We start from the raw sequence: 11,882 nt of genomic DNA, 5'->3' as shown, positions 1-11,882 counted from the left end.
GTATCTGTAATTTTAGTCACCACCAGTATAAAAAAACTAAACTCTCTAATTATCCTGATTAAGGTTAGTTTGTCATTCAAACTTAAATACATTTCTACATAGTTAAATGCTCTGTGTGGTTTGGGGCTACCCCAACATCCTGTAATGGGGAACACCACCCCACTAGCCTACGTGCTAAACCGACATGCTTCAGGCAGCGTGGTTGGTGACGGAGCACGTGACGTAGAGACGTTGGCAGCACGTTTTTGAATATTCATGAGCTCATGAATATTCACGAGCGGGTCGTGATTTTGTAAGCGGTCACGTTGCGCTGCGGTACCAGAACTCCAGACTCGCAGCCGCTGAGCATCCGCTTCATCCGCTCTCTGTCTCTAGCTCTTACACTCCAACCAGGTAAGTGCTTCAGATCACACACGAACGGAACTGTAGGTTATCCTAGGTGCTTCTTTTTTTTAACGTGTTTTAATTTTTAAAATGATTATATTTAGTTAGCTAGCGCTACGTTTTTCAAGTTTATTTACAGCCAGGAAGAAAGTAGACCTGATGTTCGTGAACACTTAAGGAATTATCATGAAAAACATGAAAACATATAAAAAAATGTTTATGGGCGCATGCGCAGTGCCGTAAAGAAGCACATATCGATGGGTAGCACAACTCGATAGAACACCGGGCCTCGCTCTCTATCGTTAGGATATCTAGTGAACTAAAGGATGTAGGGGCTCGTTTTGGGTTAATATCGTTTAATATCAAAATAATTCCAGCTACGTGTGTTTTTAATATGTTATATATTCAATTCGCTAGCGAATTAAAGCGTCAGTTAACTAACGCTAGCTAGCTAACTGAAGGATGTAGGGGCTCGTTTTAATATCCGAATTAATTCCAGCTACAGGTGTTTCTAATGTAGGTTAGCTAGTTATATTCAATTCGCTAAACTAGCTTACGGCTAGCGAGGTGTTAATTTAGCCGTTATGCTAAAATCTTCGTTTGAAATTTGAAATGATGCACATATTCAAATATTCTTACGTTCATAGTTTATAACGCATCGTTACACTGATCCTGTTAACCCCAGTTAGCTAACCTAAGGTAACTAATGTCTTATGTTTAGTTAAATGTCTACCGTTACTACATTAGCTAGTTTTTTAAGAGAAACGGGTAACTAGGTTAGATATAGGGGTGTTAAACAGCTAGCATCCTGAGGGTAAAAATGTCGCCGTCCCCATCACTGGCAACCTTGAACACGACCTAAGCTAGGACATTCCCCTCCTCCTCTTCCGCATTGAGGAAGGATAACGTTTTAAAGGGCAGGACGGTGCTTGAAGGGGAAACCGTGTTTAAACAGCAGTATCGTACTTTTTTAGAGTGTTGGTTTAGCTAGTCGCTGTTGGCGTATGTCTGTCTGTCTGCATGCGGATGGATGCGGAGGTTGATGCTGGAACAGAGCTGTGTGTCTATCTGCACGTAGGCACTTCATCACAGAGCTGGTGAGCTAACGTTAGGTTAGCTAACGCTAAAGCTTAGCCTCACCGGAAAAGCTGTTGCTGCCTGGTTGAGTCATCGTCTCACGCATTTTCTACAGCTATAAAAAGGGAAATAAAATAAAGGCAGGAAATAAAATAAAGTCAGAGACATAGCTTAGCTAGGTAACTAACCTAACGTTAACTTATATCTGCGAGTGGACGACGGAGATGATGATTTATAGTCACCTAGGTTACGGTATAGTTATGTGGCTACATGACCTTTAATAATTAAAAACAAAAATGAAGGTTAGTGCAACAGGTTACTATTACATTCTTATGTAATTTTTTTATGTTAATGATGGGATATATTACCTTTTAAACAACCTTTATTTAACATAACTGCTTCACAGGCATCATTTTTCAATGTTGGAATTTTGACAATCCTTTGACAGCTCCCATTGGTCAGAGTGTGTGTGACGTTTCTGGTTCTCTTCTTGTATGTTGCTGTGGGTAATGGCACTGAGCTAAGCCTCTGATCCAGTTTCAACACAGCAGTGTTTCTCTCTCTCTCTACCTTGGAGTACGTTCCTCTGATCATTTTAATTACAAATTGAACACATTCTATATTGCATTCAATACTGGTGACCTTTCTCTCATTTTGAGCCAAAAATCACCTGGATTATGGCAGTTTGTTGTTTAATGAAACATCACATCATAACTGTGTGATGTGACTGAAAACAGTAGGAGCACATCAAACAAGCAGCATAAGCTGTCTGATCATTTCCTGGCACGGCCGAGTCGTCAGGGCCTTGCTGTGATGGATGTGACAGGTACATGAGTGGGAGGTGGTCTGCCTCCTGGCGTGACGCAGTGCAGAACAAACACACCATATGAAAGGAGAGGATGCAGACTAGTTTGATTATGGTGGGTGGAACTTACTATACGTTACACTAAGGGCGTGCTAATGCTAAATATAATACATTTTTGATTTATGATTAACACTGTGATTTAGTGAAATTGTGTATGAATAACACTACTGCTGCTACCACCACTATACTTATTTTACTAATACTGCTACTACTTGAAATAATAATGTAGTTACATATTCTGTAACAAATACCTAGTTTACATGTTTTAGATGTTGTCATTTTTAAGTAACGTAAAAATCCCCACATTCCCCATATTTCAGCCTTAACAGTAAAGTGAATAAACAAAACTAAAAAATTGCAAATGGCTAGAGTTTAATTTGTTTTAGGAAATTATTATTATTATTATTATTATTGTATCTATGAATGATGGTTCTTAAAACAGTATATTTATGAATTTAGGGTGTGTCAGGGAGTCTCAGCATCCTTGCAGATGAATTAACATTGTTCACCTTGAATGCTTCAACATTTTGCAGCAGTCCAAGCTAGACAGCTATTTTTCAAATTAATGTCCCTTTCTAATATCTCCTCATCTGAACTACTATTAACTGCTTCTAATGCTGAAACCACTACCCTGTCATAGAGATGTGCAGTTGACCTCCTGGTGTCCTTCCCAGGGGCTACGTGCGGAAGGGGTTGTCTCACAAGCCTGCAGTCAGCAGGTAGTCGCATCGTGCTATTTTAAGCTCAGGCTCCAGCACATCATGGGTCTGAACAATCGTCCTTTGTGGCCATAACATCTGTGAATCATGTGACCCAGCTAGAAACATGCTACACAGAAACGACGGTAAATGTTGGCCCTTAGTTTAGGAAAATAAATACACACATCTCAATATGTTAGCAGATCTGAACTGGAAAGAATTGTGCCTGATTATTTAGGACTAATTATAAAATCAAAAACTATGTGTACTGTTATAAAACGCATTCTCATCATTATTCGTTAAAATGTACTCTCTTTTTCTGATACGAGTGTAATTATTTTCTTTACCAGTCAGTCATTTCATTTAGAATTGAACAGAAAAGCGTAACAGCCAAACAGTGTAACTGTTTGCTTCCTGTAATGGAATCATGACACTGGATGCTGGTTTTGCATTTTTTATGATGCTCAGTCTTGCTCCGTGCACAAACGCACACAAAACAAAAACAATGTTAGTTTATTTTTACCTAATATTTCCTCTGAATGTTTATGTGCTGAAGGCTGTAGAGGACTGTGACTGGAGCGCATTGATCTCACAACCCTAAGCCTAGGATTAACCTGAGCACACGATGTGATTTGCTCTGATGCGCTGCCGGTCAGAGGCTCTATTGTGAGCATGCCTGATCTAGTCATTCTCTTTCGTGCTACCACTCCTAACATATTTGGTTTCCAGCCATCTATATTGCTACTTGGAGTTAATGACTTACTTTCTTTTGTTCAGCTCTAATTATTTTATTGACCTAATCATGTGCTCATGTGCAGCGTGAGGGTTTAGATTGTGTCAGACGAAATAGGGATGTGGGGAACAATTTGACACAACCAGGAGTGCTAGGAGTTTTTTGATTTACACAGAACTACCACAGGACATTCAAGGAGGGCAGGATGTTCCTACAGTTATACCTACACTATCCTCATGGCACGAGTTACTCAAAGCTTACTCATAGTGGTACTCACTGTTCTCTCATGATGACTGTGCTGTGATTCTTTTAAGATATGATTAAGACCACATTAACACCTAGTTACTTTGTGACTAGTATCAGAATAGTATCCTGCTAAGATTTTACCACATGCATTTACACTCTATAGTGAAATGTGCCTTTGGTTAGTCAGACTGAAATCCTGTTGCATTGTGGGACAGAATATGCAAATTCACTTGTTTCATGGCAATTATTACTGATGTTTCAGTTATACTGGGAGGGGTTTTACTTTAGTAGTTAATGTGAGACCCATTTAAGCTGCGTGCAGAACAACCGAATTTACACTAACCAAAAATGCATTTGACTACCAAGTGTTAATGCATGTGGATAAATTCTTTTCACACTGCAATCCGGATACTGTTCTCATGCAGTGACCAGGTGTCAATGTGCTTTTTTTCTCATTTTGTATACCATCCTTATACTCAATTCATACATAATGGTATTATTTATGATCAGAAATATTCAGTCACTTTGGGTTTGAAATTGTAATACTTGAGCTTTGAATAGGTTAACTTGCAGCTACAGTTATTAGGGTTGTAAGTAACTGACCCTGGTCCTGAAATGTGGATCTGTTTTAAAGAAAAGTTTAAAAATTGAAATACAGCATTTTTCCTAGCATATAAGGGCTTTAGCAGGGTCAGTGTTTGAAAGCAAGGAGAACAAACAGCTTTTTAGAGGTTGGTGGGGGACACCTTTTGCTGTACTGGCTTTAAAAACCTGTTTACCTCAGTGCTGAACAGTGTTAGTGATCCCATACGTCCCCTGTGTATAGTGGGGGTGATGAATGGGTGGGACGTTGCCTAGGCTCTAGGCTTGTTTTTCAATGGAAACTTCCATTGCTGAGCTGAGTCAATGAGGTCTAGCCTCTCACAAAGCCTGTGCAGCAGAGGTGCTAAGCATGCTTTTTGCACTGGTATAAGCCCCTCTGCTATGAGGACAGTGGCCTTAAAAAATACAGATGATGAAAAACTGACACTGTCCAGACACTGTTTCTTATCTCTGTATGGTTTATGACATTTTGTCGTATGTGCAAGGTGTCTGTTTATTTAATTGGTTCATGGTATTTAACTGTTTTTTTTACTCAATTGGAGGGGGTCTTGATTTTGTCAGAGCTGACCACAGCATCCTAATGTTGTTCATACATCCAGTCTGTGCCGGTTTTGGCTTGTTCTAGTGGATATGGGGGAGGGGGCGAGTGCAATCGACAGCAAGCAAGGGTAATTGAGATCAGTGTAGCCTTAAGGTTACACTTTTATTGACATTCTAGGCAAAGGTCACATCTTATACTAAACTGTTATTCTGTTAATGGTCTTTATTCAAAATCTGAATGTTGAATAAACCGAAAAACAGGGAAATGAGAAATACATTAATTTTGCCTTGGATTTTTGGAAAAGTACTCTGTATAGCACACTCAGCACACTGACCACTGAGCAGAAGTAATGAGCTCTGACACCAAAGTTTAGACAAGCATAATTACATAATCTCTCACCCGCTCTTGCTCTCAGTCATTCCTGCTTTCTCTTGCTTGCTCTCACTCTCTCTTTATCTCCCTGGAGACCAGTAATAAGGCAGCAGGCTGAAAATGGTGTGGTAGCCACACTTCCCTCATGGTTATGTAATCCGGCTTACTGTGAGCTGTGCAGAATTTTAACCAGAGCCCCATTGATACCCTGACATATTTTTGGATAACTGTATTCAGCATATTTGAGGGCTGGTCTGGCATGGTTATTTTTCAGTTATTTTTTTATTTATTATTATTGTTTTGACTGTTTATGCTATACGAATTTACAGTACAGAAAATCAGAATATATTTGACTTGATTCTGAGGAGGCTAACCTGTACAAAGTATAGATGATACAGTGGTGATCCAGGAATCCAGGAACTGCATAATAATTTCCATATGGTTGCTAAACCAGTATAACTGCCATTTCACCATTTTCCTGCTGTGACGGCATCAAATGACTATTGTATTTCAGTGTGATGACCGGACCTCTTGTCTTTTGTTTGTGTGTTTGAGCAGCCGCCAACATGACACACCAGTACCCAGCCCTGACTCCTGAGCAGAAGAAGGAGCTGCAGGAAATCGCCCAGCGCATCGTCGCACCTGGCAAGGGAATCCTCGCTGCCGATGAGTCCACAGGTCAGAATGAGAACATGAACATTGTTGCTTTAATAATGTCACAAATTACTAGACATGTACATCTTTGGTCTATAAATATGCACAGTAGTTGCATCGCAGGACGGGCAGTGTATTGTAAGGCACATAAAATGAAAACTTAAATAATACAAGTGTATATTTTTACCATTTGTGTTTGTGACATTTTAATAGAGTCTAATTTATCTCTGCTGACTCATTTTATTTTACTCTTTAATACAAAATGCATTGTTAATATCAGTTTCTAGAGAAGTATAATATTGCAGTAAATAATTCAGAGTGTGAAAAATGTGCAGCTGAACTGTTACAGCACCTGTATTTTTTTTTTTTTAGTAATGAATTCTCTGATCTTTTAAATGTTTTGGTTGTAAACAGGCAGCATGGCTAAGCGTCTTAACCCCATTGGTGTGGAGAACACAGAGGAGAACCGCCGTCTGTACCGCCAGCTCCTCTTCACAGCTGACCAGCGCATTGACAGCTGCATTGGTGGTGTTATCTTCTTCCACGAGACACTGTACCAGAACGCAGATGATGGCACACCCTTTGTCAAGATGATCAAGGACAGGGGCATTGTTGTTGGAATCAAGGTAAAGTGACAATTTTAATGTAATTAATTCAGATCAGTCCTCAATTGCATGTGCATCCCTAAAGACAGTGACTGTGGTTTCTGTGAGTGTATCAGTGATCATGCAAATCCAACTGTGTACCCTCCTGTAAGTCCTGTAGCTGTCAGCGTATATATAAATACCACAGGATTAGGATTAGAAGGTCATTTAAATTGGGCATATGTAGCAGGTGGCCTTTCATTTTCACACTTTGAGCTGAATGTTTTAAGTCTGTGCCCACAAGCTTAAATAATAAAAATTTAGAACTGTAATTCAGTATTGTTTCTCCTCCCAATAGGTTGACAAAGGTGTTGTCCCTCTGGCAGGAACTAATGGCGAGACCACAACACAGGGTAAGTACATTATGGCCTACGTAAGCATAGTATAAATACACACTTTTTAATCATCAAGTTATAATTATCAATGTGTCCCCATTTAACAGTACATTTTTTTTATTTTAAATATATATGTTTGGATCTTGTTCGGACATGTGTGCAGGACTGGATGGTCTGTCAGAACGCTGTGCTCAGTATAAGAAGGATGGAGCTGACTTTGCCAAGTGGCGCAGTGTGCTAAAGATCAGTGAGACCACACCATCAGAGCTAGCCATCATGGAGAATGCCAACGTTCTGGCTCGCTATGCCAGCATCTGCCAGCAGGTGAGCTTGTTTGTTAGTAAGGGAAACATCATAAAGCCACAATTGCTTGGAAAGCGGTTTTCAGCTCCGGTCTTGGAGTACAAACCTATGTTTGTGGTGTTTTTCTTCTTTACCACCCTACATAAACTCAGGAAGGGCTTGTAAATTATTGTCTTATTTGGATCAGGTGTGCTTTTGGATGCAGAAAGACACTAAAATTTGCTAGGCGAGATAAACAGTACATTATGAATGTAATGTTTGATCAAAGACTTCTGAAAAAGCTGGTTATAATTGATGCAAAGAATTATACTTCGTACAGTATGTAATGTTTATTTGTTCTTTTTTCTAGAATGGCATTGTGCCTATTGTGGAGCCAGAGATCTTGCCTGACGGTGAGCATGACCTTAAGCGCTGCCAGTACGTCACAGAGAAGGTAGATATTTTCACATCATATACTTACCAGCAGTTTAGCTGCATGCAGAGTAGTTCAGAGTAGCTCATTCTCTAATATCACTTGTCATTCTTCAGGTGCTTGCTGCCTGCTACAAGGCTCTGTCTGACCACCATGTCTACCTGGAGGGAACACTGCTGAAACCCAACATGGTGACAGCAGGACATTCCTGCCCCACCAAATACTCCAATGAGGAAATTGCCATGGCTACAGTCACTGCTCTTCGTCGTACCGTCCCTCCAGCAGTCCCAGGTAATGGATCACACTGTTTATGACCAAAGTGTTTTCAGGTAGTTAAAACTAACTTGTGTGTGTTTATATAAGAGTTGAGCTGTATTTTACCTGGAACTGCTGATGTGGTTCCTGTCTACGCAATCACATAAGTTGGCAATAGACTTCTAAGGTGCTTTCACAATGGCTCGCACTGCAGTAGGTCACAAAATGATATTCCATGATGAATACATTGTAAGGGCTGATATATTGTTCTGATAAACAGCAAACTCAAACTATATTATCAACATGCAAAAACAGAGGGAGCTCTTTACTCATGCTCATGTGTGGAAACAAGATTCGAGGTAGAGGTCCACAATGAACACACCAAGCTATCCCTTAGCCTGTGAAAAATGTGTGCAGATGAAACTGATAACCAACAGCTTTTTCACACATCACATTTTTGTCTATATTGCACAGCCCTACTGCAGCAAGTGACAGGGAAGCTCTGTTGCTATTATTGACATTTCTGTCGATGCTTTGGCTAAAGCAGGGCTAAAGCGGCTGTAGCTGAATGGATTTTTCTTTTTTTAATTTAGGAGTGACCTTCTTGTCCGGAGGACAGAGTGAAGAGGAGGCATCCATCAACCTGAACGCAATCAACAACTGCCCTCTGTCCAGGCCCTGGGCCCTCACCTTCTCCTATGGCCGCGCCCTGCAGGCTTCTGCTCTCAATGCTTGGCGTGGAGCCAGGGACAACGAGAAGGCCGCTACTGAGGAGTTTATCAAGCGTGCTGAGGTCAGTTATTCAAATATCACATGATATTCAAAACCCATTACTGCACAGAGGCATATTGATATTAGAGGTATAAATCTTACAGCAGTTTCATTAACCAAATCATTACTGTCAAGCAAAGATTTAATCTCTCATAACTAAAAGCCTGTGTCAATTTATTAATTTTTTAATAAAAATGTCCAAGTACATTTTGGCACAACTAAATTAACAAAAATTTGGTTTTATTTATTTATGTAGAGCCCAGTGCAGCATAATCTCAAATCTGTCTGTGTTCTCTTTAGATTATTTTGTTATAATTGAGAATGATTTTGAGAATGCAGCAAGAGACTGGATGTGCATATGTTTTTTTTTTTTTGTTTTTTTTTTCTCTGTAACCCTAAATCAATCAAGCTAATCAATATCTAATTAACATAATTACTTGGAAGCTGATGAAGGGAGACCGTGCCAATGAAATGTATAATTACTTGTAGCCTTGTGCTCTTCTGTTGTGATTTTCTCCATCTTACTAACAATAATATTTGTAACAAAAATATATATATATATATTTTTTTTTTCTCTCTTCCACAGGCTAATGGCCTGGCTTCTCGGGGCAAGTATGTGTCCAGTGGAACCGCTGGAGCTGCAGGACAGTCCCTGTATGTGGCCAACCACGCCTATTAAAGCATTCCCATCACCCGCCTACTCCAGCTGCCGCCGACCAATAGTATCTTTTGCCGCTGCTACCCTCCATGTCACCAACCAGTCACAGGCCTGCGCTGTTGTCTGTACTTTTTAGGATCGTCATTGCAATGTTCTACTACTAATGTTCTGTCTATTTAAAATGTGTCGAAAATGGAAAGGAGAAGATTCAAAGAAGAGATTAAGGGGGGCTTAAAAGGCTCACAGATGTTATGGGAGATGCTGAAAAATCTAATGTTATACAAACACTGGTACCAAAAGTGGTCATCGTGCTGTATTTAATAAGTAAATGGTATTGCCACTGCGGCTAGATATTAACAACTAGTTCAAGTTATATTTTTGGAAAACATTCTTTACTTTTTTTGTACAAGTGTTCAGTTCTGACACCCTTTCCCCAGCTTGTGTAGTTTTTACCACTGAGTCAGTTAAGCTCCCACATTCCCATAAAGTGCAGCTACAGCCTCTCCAGTTTGATGTGTTGTGTGGTCTCATCCATTCATGTTATGAGACATAATGCGTCTGCATTAGCACTGATCAGAATACAGTGAAAATGCTAACCAAGAACAAAACAATCAGTCTTATTCTACAATGAGGGGGTGAATCAGTGGAGAGAGTGGACCAATGGAGAGAGTGGCGGGTAGGTCAGTACACTTACGCAACGCACAGCCTCACAATGATCAACTAACACCGGACACTGAGCAGCATTTATTTAGTGTTCTATTCTCATCTATTGTAGTGATGAGTCTTTTGGGTTGTGTGCGTCTGTTTGCTTTAAATACAGAATACTAACTTAAATGGGTTGAAAGATATGGAAAATTATATGATTAAATGTGTTCTATTATTCTGTGTATTCCGCATGAGTGCTATGCTCTCTCTCCCCCCAGTGTGGTGACACGTTGGTACACTGAAGTACTATAAAGATTACCATGTAACGTAAATAACGTAATGTAAAGCATAATTCCATGGCTTAACTTTGCCGCTTGGACCAAACTTCTGCAGTTTTGTTTGGCAGAGGGAGAAAGAGCATAGTCACTGCTGGTTTGGATAAACTGTGATGTCATTGTGTTGTTGTCCTCTCAAGCACTTGGTGTGTAAGATTAGAAACAAAAACTATAAAATAAAATAATTTAAAATTCAAGACATGTCTGTTCATTTTTGAAATATACACTTTATCTGCTGTTGGAGTTTGAGAAAACACAGAGCATGTGCTTACATTATCTTATCAGGCCCAGCTTCCTACCACAGTGGATATACAAAAAGTGGATAATCCTTTAGTTTATGCTGTCTAAACTGTCTTTAACGTTATTTAAGCACAGCAGCTTCCATGTACAATGTGAAAACGTCTTTTTGTTAAATGGCTTCAATTATAAGAAAAATTCTACACTTTAATTAAAAGCCAAGACTTATTTTCTTCACCTCTTGAGTTGGCACGGTAACCGGCATGTCATGAAGTAGTGCGCACACTAACAAGCACATTCTAAACCACATCCTCTGGCACATATTAAGCAGCCATCACCACAACTCTAAACCAGCCAGCACGCTGTCTGACACATGCTACAAAACCGTTGGCACTTAATTTGACACAATCTACAGCAGCCTGCACCTCCGAAACCAGCCTGGCACACCATCCAGCACGTGGTAAATGGCTGTCGCATACTCTGGCACGTCCTAAACTAGCAGACACTGGTGCACCATCAAAACACAATCTAGGAGCATCTAGAGAGCACCATTCAACACATTTTAAGCATCCGACACAAACCTTCCAACGGCACATTTTAAGCAGTAGACACAATAACTGGTATATGGAGAGTTTTTTTTAAGCACAGTGTGCAGAAAAATATAAAGCTGAAGTACAGTAAAGAGTAAATCCTGTAAAAATGACACAATGCCAAAACTAAATCCTACTCCCACCAATAACCGAAAATCCTACTCTGGTGGTAAAACCTCCCATGTTGAGTCCAGAGTAAAATACATTTTAGGAGCCCAAGACTTGCTGTTAGAATAAAGAAGTCATTCAGACTTCTGAGATCAAAGGGGGAGTATAATTGAAATTAAACTGCTAAATATCAGGTATTCCTATGTGAACTTCTTTGTTCTAATATCGATCATTACGGTTTAAAGGCGTTCAGTTCTAAATGTTGCTTCGTTATATACAGCTAAACTAGCACTGCAAGATAGCGATGGTCATTTGAAGTGAAGCGTCGAAGCCTGCAGGTTCGAGGTTTGTATCGTTATTATAAAAATCACGTGACTGATTAAAAAACAAGGCCTCGGATTCTGTGGGACACGTGA

The 11,882-nt window shown here is 39.9% G+C and overlaps 1 protein-coding gene across 1 annotated transcript; it reads left to right on the top strand.

Moving 5' to 3' along the window:
• Positions 1-238: 238 nt before the first annotated feature.
• aldocb (aldolase C, fructose-bisphosphate, b) lies at positions 239-10,728 on the top strand. The gene is made up of 9 exons (XM_007259600.4): positions 239-393; positions 6,078-6,197; positions 6,588-6,799; positions 7,116-7,170; positions 7,316-7,476; positions 7,805-7,888; positions 7,984-8,158; positions 8,716-8,915; positions 9,480-10,728. The coding sequence occupies exons 2-9, from the start codon at positions 6,086-6,088 to the stop codon at positions 9,570-9,572; spliced, it is 1,092 nt and encodes a 363-aa protein (XP_007259662.1). The 5' UTR covers positions 239-393; positions 6,078-6,085; the 3' UTR covers positions 9,573-10,728.
• The last annotated feature ends 1,154 nt before the right edge of the window (positions 10,729-11,882 follow it).

The sequence above is a fragment of the Astyanax mexicanus genome, chromosome 17 (genome assembly GCF_023375975.1).
Source record: "Astyanax mexicanus isolate ESR-SI-001 chromosome 17, AstMex3_surface, whole genome shotgun sequence".
NCBI lineage: Eukaryota > Metazoa > Chordata > Actinopteri > Characiformes > Acestrorhamphidae > Astyanax > Astyanax mexicanus.
This window is presented reverse-complemented; position numbering and strand designations above follow the sequence as displayed.

Bases quoted from the DNA above. Each gene is read 5' to 3' on its own strand.
- aldocb (XM_007259600.4), top strand. From the start codon at position 6,086: ATGACACACCAGTACCCAGCCCTGACTCCTGAGCAGAAGAAGGAGCTG. The intron at 7,171-7,315 runs GTAAGTACATTA...ACATGTGTGCAG, and splicing joins TGGCGAGACCACAACACAGG to GACTGGATGGTCTGTCAGAA. The intron at 8,159-8,715 runs GTAATGGATCAC...TTTTTAATTTAG, and splicing joins CGTCCCTCCAGCAGTCCCAG to GAGTGACCTTCTTGTCCGGA.